The 9,459-nt window shown below is 38.8% G+C and overlaps 1 protein-coding gene and 1 long non-coding RNA gene across 2 annotated transcripts; one reads left to right on the forward strand and one right to left on the reverse strand.

Annotated features, from left to right (window-relative positions):
• The first annotated feature begins 1,593 nt into the window (after window positions 1-1,593).
• On the forward strand, window positions 1,594-5,344 carry LOC144055767 (uncharacterized). The gene is made up of 3 exons (XR_013294930.1): window positions 1,594-1,734; window positions 3,077-4,427; window positions 4,611-5,344. It is a non-coding gene; the product is annotated as an uncharacterized LOC144055767 (long non-coding RNA).
• Window positions 4,145-8,838, reverse strand: rnaseh2a (ribonuclease H2, subunit A). Its single transcript, XM_077572047.1, has 9 exons — window positions 8,685-8,838; window positions 8,315-8,446; window positions 7,075-7,146; window positions 6,824-6,950; window positions 6,660-6,747; window positions 6,347-6,484; window positions 5,155-5,242; window positions 4,955-5,078; window positions 4,145-4,417 (listed from the first exon to the last, which is right to left on the reverse strand). The coding sequence occupies exons 2-9, from the start codon at window positions 8,439-8,441 to the stop codon at window positions 4,264-4,266; spliced, it is 918 nt and encodes a 305-aa protein (XP_077428173.1). The 5' UTR covers window positions 8,442-8,446; window positions 8,685-8,838; the 3' UTR covers window positions 4,145-4,263.
• Between the last annotated feature and the right edge of the window lie 621 nt (window positions 8,839-9,459).

The following is a 9,459-nucleotide window of genomic DNA, read 5'->3' on the forward strand; positions in this document are numbered from 1 at the left end:
TCTATTCACAAAACACCAGATACATTTGCTTTGTATTGTAACGATGCATTTTCTATGCAAAAAAAAAAAAAAAGTCATCCCAAATGTGTTCAATCTCTTAATTAGCACTTAAACTAGGTTACCAAGATGGTTTGGATTTAGAATAAATATTTCTCATCGGCTTTCATGAAAATTGTAAGAACCAGTTCCATAATCCATATTCTTTAAATTTGCAAATATACCACCATAATCGCAAAACAAAAGCCATTCCAAATTCAATTTACATTACCCTTAGAAAATTGATTTTGATAAAACATGCCCAGTTCCAACTTAGCTCCTCCCTAACCCACACAAAAAAAGTATCTCGGTCAAGACGGATCAGTCCAGCTTACTTCCTTGTTTACACCAATTACTACTTCCCGAATAGCTAGGGCTTTGGGCGCCATCTTATGACATCTTAGAGCGTTGCAGCCAAGATATGTTAAACAAAAAAAAGGAATTCTACGAATAAGTTGGGATTCACTATTAACTATTAGCACTTAAACTAGGTTACCAAGATGGTTTGGATTTAGAATAAATATTTCTCATCTGCTTTCATGAAAATTGTAAGAACCAGTTCCATAATCCATATTCTTTAAATTTGCAAATATACCACCATAATCGCAAAACAAAAGACATTCCAAATTCAATTTACATTACCCTTAGAAAATTGATTTTGATAAAACATGCCCAGTTCCAACTTAGCTCCTCCCTAACCCACACAAAAAAAGTATCTCGGTCAAGACGGATCAGTCCAGCTTACTTCCTTGTTTACACCAATTACTACTTCCCGAATAGCTAGGGCTTTGGGCGCCATCTTATGACATCTTAGAGCGTTGCAGCCAAGATATGTTTCACAAAAAAAAAAAGGAATTCTACGAATAAGTTGGGATTCACTATTAACATTATAATCCGGCCATCTTCACCGAACGTCTCCCGCCATTGAAGCTTCTGCCTTGTCTCGCTTTCCTTCTGCCTGCGTACAAGTGGGTCAGACTGCAGCGGTGCTAAAAGCCTGCGCTCTGCAGAGAGGCTCCTCTAAATAAAACAACACGCAATCAGCAGTCATACAGGCAGAGAGCTGTCAGGGATGCAGAGTCGAGGTGAGGTAAGGTGACTTCAACGGGCCAAGGTGATCTATAAGCAGTGTCAAAGGTTAAGTGGCCTTTACTTCAGGGTAGAGGTCAACAGTTCAAACAGATTGGAAAAAATGATTTTGCTCCTTACATAATTTACACCGTTAGCTTGCATCAAACATCAGGAGCATAGAACTGCTGCTACTATATTACTCTCTTTCTTTCAGTCTTGGGACGAAATGTATTAACTTGGGTTTACTCTACTGGCCAATTCATTGTGGGAGAACGGGGACGTCATGTGGTAAGAGGATACTGTACAACGAACACTGTCAAAACACAACATGCTGAATGCTTATCATCAGACATTGAGGTTAATCATTCACTATGATGTTACTGTTGAAATGTTTTAAACTAAGGTTATGTAACTTGAAGGGGGGGGGGGTAAGTTCTCCTCAGCCTTTCGTGAGTCACCAGCACACACGCAGTCTTTCAGAGACTTTCTGTGTCAATTGGAGAAGAAGCGAAACAATCCAATTAGTGTCGTTAAACAGACGCCCTGAAAAGAAACTAGGACTATGCGTAACAAGCTGAGGGGATTACCGGTACAGACCTGCTGACACTGCGTGACCTCAACTATCAGGTATTTGGTGCTTCTATAAAAAGGAAGTATTCGATGGGTATCGTCAGGAGTTAGTTATGCGTGTGCAGCCAATCACTCCAAACCATATATTGAAATTACACAAACAATAAATGGAAAATGATTATTTGAATACGGGTCTTAATTAGCAGCATAAATGTGTGTCATGTGTTGCCATTGTTGACAATTGCTGCAGCTGTTGTGCAACTCTTACAGTACATTCCTGTCTTACATGAAACTGTCAAAACAAGGGACAATTTTCCACTGAAATGGCATTCAGAACAGTGCAGACATTTGATGCAAATAATAAGTTTTAAATATAAATAAAAAAAGAGGTTTAAAGAACAAAATAAGCAAAATTTAAGAGTTAATCAATCCACTTTTATGAAAAATTCTGTTACCGTTCCATTAAAGGAGAAAAAGAAAAAATCTACAATGGTCACTGAAATAACTTGAAACTGACAAACGCATAAAAAAAATGTACTAAAAATTAACTAATGGAAATAAGACATTGCTTTTCTTTTGCGCTTTAAATAATAATTTACAAATATTTGCATGACAAACTGTATGATTTTTGAGCCTATCAAAAAAAAAAATTTTTAACACTGCGCAACAATTCAATACAGTTGAATTAAATCCAAGACATGCTGTGCTGTTTTCAAAGCATCCCAAGGTCAGAATATGATCCTCCGTATTTCACAGCGGGTAGTGTTTATCTTTGCATGTTTAATTTTTGTGTCTGTAAACATACAGTTGATGCAATTTGCCACAAGCTCCATTATTGCCTCATCTAAGAAGCCTTGAGACTCGTCATTAAGCATTGTGGTATATTCCAGTCTCAATCATTTCAGTGAGCTTTGTTTTCTTTCTTTCTACAACAATCTCTTCTTTCGAACAAACATCAAATGTTGGCAAACTAATAAAAAAATCTGTGTAAATCATTCCCTAATGCTGACCAAAGCCAACACAAACAAGCTGCCAGTTAGCGGCTCTAACCAGTTAACTTCTGGTCTTCCTGCTTGAATATTGGTAGAAAGCAAGTGCCTTGATTTTTTTTTTTTTTTTTGCCATTTCCTTTAGCCACAGAAAGAGCAATTGGTCCATATGCTGGGACAACTATCAGTACGTACACAAAATTTAAAAGGCCCCAAAAATAGTACAGTTTAGAATTGACTGATATGACTAGTATGTCATTTCCCCGTTTGTCTTATAAAGACTCCACCAAAGACTGCCAGACAATGACAGGCTGATCTAACGGCATTAAGGCAGCCGGTCTTGATCGGAAATAGATCGCCACCTTAGTCCTCAGTGGACATGCTAACTATTTTTAATCCCATTGACGCAGGAGGAGAACTGGCCTCTTAAGAGGGATGAGACATGAGGTTATAAATCAACGTCGACGACAAATCAAGACGGGACTCAACACATCGAAGCCAGCAAGACACACAACACAAGACCAGCTCGTGAACTCGAACCAGCCATGGAAGCCACCGCCCAGACCGCGGCGGCCACCGCAGCCTTCGACCGAGAGTCATTCGCCAAGAAAGCCTTGAGAGCCACCACCAGAGGGGCTTCGTCTCATTTCGTGGGGAGCTCCATCATCATCCTGTCCTCATTCGCCGTATCCACTCTGGCTATGAACTGCGGGAAAAAGATCCAAGAGTCTCGGCACAAACCCAATGACGACTGACGACAGGCTGCAGGTGGACGGACGGTCCATCTGTGTTCGTGATGTGATGTTTTATCTTATCCATATGGTGTCTTCGGTGGCTGGTGTGGATGGAGGGCAAGGAGGGGCGAAGGTGTCACCTCAGAACAGCGGCTGCATGGAATTGCTGCAAAATTTGGCCTTCGTCTCCAGGCCAGCGCAACAACGCCTTAACACCTTGCAAAGACGCCAAGCGTATGTCTTCATATCTTCATGCCTCATCCTTTAAATTTGTCTCATGTTGATATGTAAATACAGCAGCTCTGAAAAGCAAGGCTGATACTAAAGATTTCGAAGTGTCTAACACATAAGAGCCTAAAGCCGGCTTTAAATGCTTATTTTATTTTAATTATGAACTTGTTTCTGAATGTTATTTGAATGAGGATGTAAGGCACTGTTTTATTGAAGCAATGTTGAACGCAAGCGTTTACCAATCATTTGTTCTTATTGTGCAAAAAAAAAATTCTTTTTTTTGCATGTATTGGCAACAAGTTTCATAAAAACAAAACTGTGCTACATTATATATTAAAACCTTCCATGAGTGATTAAAGGGATTTTTTTAATTGTCTTTTTGAGGATTCCAGCCACGTAAACAAGACTTTTAACAACACTAAAGTAGCTTTTCGTACTGCCACTAGAGAGCCCAATTGGTATTAAAATAACACCTTTTGCAACCCTGCAACCCTCACACAAAGACTCTGGATACATTTTATAAAACACATTTTATGAGTAAAACAGATTGAACAAATAAAGATATTACATGTGCTTGCACTGCTGCTGCTTGTGTGTGTGCAAGCAACTCACAGTACATGCAGGCCCAGCCCTCAGAGAGAGTCCGCACTCTTCAGCCTGCGCTCTGTGAAGAAGCGGTGAGTTTGCATTTGGTCTTTGGCGCCACCTGGCGTACTGAAGTAGGACAGCATGGACCTGTTCGCCAGCCGCTGCGCAGACTTCTCGCCGTCCTCCTCGTCATCGTCCCTGAGAAAAGGTTCGACGACACAAATGTGATTTTTTCTTTATACTGTGGTAAGCGCTCATCTCCTCAGGTCAAATGTTTGGCGCATTTAGCGTATGCCAGAAATCAAAGAGATTGTGGGTTTCACACATTAGGGGATTAAATGCAAACCAAAGCTAATTTTTAAAGCGTTTTTGTACCTTTTGATCTCAACAGATGTGGGAAGAAGATCCATTATGTTTTTCATGAGTTCTGAGATGCTGGTAAACACATTTTTTGCACATTTTATGGACTACTTTATACCACCAAAGGCAAGGACACAGTAAATCGCCTTTTAAATCTGGTTAATAAATCTCAGCATTGGACTCACTGCAGCTGAACCATGGCTTAAATGCATGAGACAGGTCCGCCCCCTTAGAACAGGCCAATTTTAGTAATGTACAAAAAACAGTGTGCTGTAATTTTTTTGCCTTTGGGTTATCAAAACACATTGGAACAGTTTTAAATTGTGAAAAAAAATGCATGCATTTTTGAAGCCAAATAATTTCTACAACATTTACCAATGGACAGTCACAGCCTTGCTGTCAATCAAGGTTTGGGCCGTGCTCCAGCTGAAGCGCACAAACTGGGGGTATCCAAACACCGGGTCCAAGTACTTCAGGAGCCACGATTTAGTCTTTGGGTCTATGAGCGTGACAAAAACAATACATCAGTAATTATGAAACTATTGACGCCAAACATCAAGCATGCCGTTCTTTACCATTCGGGTATCCTGAGCCGTAGTTGCTGTCCACGTCCCCAAGGTCCTCAACAAAGTTCCAGTTCTTCACAACATGGTCCCTGGCCACCTGACCAGCCACGTGCAGTTTTAGACATTAATATTAGCAACATGACAAGTAGACAACATCTTCATGGAATTTTATAATTGTAAATAAATACATAAATGAATGTTCATACATGAAATGAGCATTTCAATTGTTTCTCAAAATCCTCCACAAAGTTTTTAGGGCAAGTGACGCTATTAGAAGCATTATAGTCATTTTGATGCGTCGACTTGGAAAACCCCTCAGAAATTCATCCCGTACAAGGTGCACATTTTTAACCTAAAACTTGTCAAAGGAATTATGTTGAGAATTATCATACTGTTTTACTCTATTTTGAAGGTGTTTTTTTTGACCAGATATTCTAATCTACTAATTCTAATAGCACACAAAAACATTCCCCATAAAGTGTGTTTTTCCAACATAAAAAAAACAACAACCTCAATTTCTAAACAAACTTCCTAGTTGCTTATAATTTGGTTCAAACTAGAGATGCACCGAAATGAAAATTTTGGGCCGAAACCGAAAACCAAAAATGAGAAATGCTTGACCAAAAACCGAAACTGCAAAGTCACACACGGCGTCCTGTACAGATCGATATTCACCTGGAGATAGTGGCAAGTGTTTACTTGTTTAAAACTGTTGATAGCAATAAAGCTAACATTAGCAAGTATTTAATACGGCCACCAGAGTGTGCACAATGAAGCTGCCGGTTCTCAAAACGCCAGCGAGCAGCAAGGCGGACACTCACTCCCGTGTTTGGTGTTTAATTCAAACAGACGCTTGCAGTGTTTTTTGCTTGCGTCACCATAACATCCCCTTTCGGCCATAAAATGCATATTTTTGCCATTTTCGAAAGAAATTTTTCGGTGGCCGAATATTATATATATAAAGTTTCAGACTAATCTATCCAGTAGTTCCTGAGAAGCAGCATTATTTGTGAAATTACGTAATTCGATTACAAAATTCCTGACATTTTCTGTTTTAAAAGCTTATAGCTTCAATATTTTTCATGTCATCATTTTCATCACTACTGAAAGCAGTGATTAAAACTTCATCAAAAGATGTCAAGGCAATTAACAATCCTTGAATGAAAATCTGACTAGAGAGTACCGAGTACGCAGCACTGACCTTGGCACAGATACTAGCAGCACTGACGATGGGGAAGAGGGAGTCAGCCTTTGGCCTCACTGTGACATCGATGCCGGGGAATATCTTGGAGAGCTTTTCCTCGTACTTCTCAGCAGGGCCGACTGTGTCTACAAACACCTACAGAGATGGAAAGCCAGGTATTTCTGTGTCAAGTGGAACCTCCAAATTCAAACACAATGTGGTTCAGGACATTGACTTCCAGTACTTAGAACTTTTTGGGCTAGTGGTGTATGGACGTGAGCGCGCAATGGTATAGGAAGTTCCACTGCACAATATGAAAACTTTTACATACCTCTTTGAGCTGTACGCCACTGTCCAGTGCAAATTGAACTAAACCAATGGCTGTGTCATGTGACAGGGTGTTCAGGTTGCATTTAGTCCTGCCAAAAGAAGACATGCTGTTGGTGCATTGATTTACACACAACAAACACATTGTACTACATTTGCCACCGATACCTCTGTAACATACTGGTGGAGATGGTGTTGGGGGAGAGAATACGCAAGGCCCAGCCTATGAAACTTTTGGCATTGTACAGTTTTTGGAAGAGATTCTCTCTTTCTGCCTCTGATAAAGTTTTTGAATCTAGAAAGGGATAAGAGATAAACATGATGATTTCTTCCTTCATCAGTTGTGAATTGGTGCTTTATGAATGAAACGGAATTTACTTGGCAAATAAAAATGCACCATCGGTACCAGAAGAAATTACCTGCCACTTTCAAGCCCTTTAGATCCTCTTTTTTGGAAATGGGACAAAAGCATATTCCATAAACCATTGGACCTGGATGGGAAAAAAAAAAAGAAAAGCACATGATGGTTTAACTTTTTTTTTGTTTAAATATGCGACAATGATATACAGCATTGCACTATGAACATCCTCTCTACTAAAAGAAAAAAGGTTTAGTTAAAATGTTCTAGGTAGTCTGGCTTCTTAGTCAAAATAATATTTAAAAAAATACTGATGACACAGTAGCCTTATTCTGTCAGATCACTGTCCATAACCTTCACCTTTGTGCTAACTGAGTTATTGGGAGGTATATTAATAAATAAATAAATACATTTTCAGTGATTCTTGTAAGTTATATCATCCCTTTTAATTTTTTTAATTGGCTGACTTTTTTTTCCCCCCACATGCCACAGTGCTCAAAGGCTTTCAAGTCTGAGTGAGTTGCTTTGATCTGAAGTAATGTAAAGCAGTGATGTGTCTGAATGTTTACATATGATTTGAAAATGTCTCACACTTTTTGAAAGGATGTTTAAAATTTAAGTAATGTAAAATTTATAGCTTCGCCTGATATTTATAAATCAGGCAGAAACTAAGGAAACTGTGAAAATTGAACTTTTATGCTAGCTTTATCATTAGCTTTATCAGTGTGCAACTGTGCATTGAGTTTCTCAATTTTTTAAAATGTTTTTTTTTTTTACGATTTAACTTACTCATTAAAATGTTTACATTTGTTTGTGTTGGGCCCTTAAAGGTTTTCTCGCTTTGCTTCTTACTTTCCTGCAGCATAATAAGCTGTAGTTTCACCACCATCGTTTGTTGTATTTTTAATTGACTGACTGGTGGAAAGCTAATCTTTGGGGGGTTAAACCTACCTTTCTAGATGTGAGAATAATCATTTTTAAAAAAAATCATTGTTGCCAGCCAAACCGTGAAAGGTTGCAGATTTTTTTAATAAGGCATCCAGACTTTTTCTTTTAATGCATTTACTTATTACTGAAGATGTATATAGTGTTGGTATCATTTTGAAGGGCTTTCAGAGGCCTTTCCAGTAAACAAGTTTATTTGTATTAATTTCTTTTTTCCCCTTCTTCTTTCACATAACTACCTAATGAGGACACTATAGAGAATAGATGGCTAACGTGACAGTGGTGTTATAATTGAGCAAAGTTACTAATTGTTGAAAAGCCTTGAGTTGAGTGGATGTAGAACACACGCAGCATACCCAGCACTGGTCCCCTGCCCGCTTCGTCGATGCCCAGGCAGCATTCTTCAGTCTTACAGACATCAGGGATGATGGAGGACAGTCGGCAGCTGACAGAGTTGTCGGCGTCGAAGGTGCTGGTATCCATGACGGCTACCGAGAACACATTCCACACAAATTAATACATTTGATTGTCGCGACGTTCGTATACTCCAGTCATGAATTTTGGAAACCATTGTCCTGCCTACCAATGACCAACAGGTTAGCTAGATGCTATCTCGGACGGCTAATGTTACTCGCAAATGAAGCACTTTACGACTTCAACGGTGTTCCAATCGGTATGACACGACTTTATGCGTGTCTATTCTCACCCGAGTTTATAAAATCTTACCTTACAGGAGAGAATGACTACTTTTCCCAGCTTGGATATTGTCTATTTTTGGCGTGTGTAAATAAAACAGCAGACTTAAAAACAGAAAAATTCGCGCCTTGCAATGACGTCACATGCTCCAATCACATTTCGTTTATATACTGCCCCTCCATGGCATGGAGTGGAAATGCAGCCTGAAACTAGAAGGCTTTGCGGGTAGTTCAAATTAATTTATTACTGTATTTTGCACATCATTCTGATTCAGATTGCTACAAACTGCACACCACCACATTTTTAAACCCAGGACTTCGGGATTATGAAGTAGACGTGCCAACCAGTAGCACAGCATGTTGCCCTATTTAAACAGTCTTCAATCTATTTTAATTGAATTGAATGTTTGTGGGTACTTATTTAATCTAACATTTTACTAGGATCTAAATATATATATTTCCATACGGACTAAAAGATAATAATAATCAGTTTAAATCAGAATATTTAAATTAATCTAAAATGTTCATCTCTTTTGATTCAAATCTTCCTTTCGCTCATATTTGTTCATTTGAACTGACCTTCTGGCATTTGTTTTGTTTTCCATAAAGTTCCCTATAAATTATATACAAGTATCATACAATATGTGCAGGATGTATTGTTTATCTAATAACATGATGTTAGTTATTTATATGATTTTCGGTCCTCGTGGCCCTCTGAAGAAAATGATAACAACAAATTGTACCATTAAAAAAAAAAAAGTTTAACACCTCTGGTTCATGCTCCAGACTTCCGCCTATAGGCAATA

The sequence above is a fragment of the Vanacampus margaritifer genome, chromosome 7, assembly GCF_051991255.1.
Source record: "Vanacampus margaritifer isolate UIUO_Vmar chromosome 7, RoL_Vmar_1.0, whole genome shotgun sequence".
Classification (NCBI taxonomy): Eukaryota; Metazoa; Chordata; class Actinopteri; order Syngnathiformes; family Syngnathidae; genus Vanacampus; species Vanacampus margaritifer.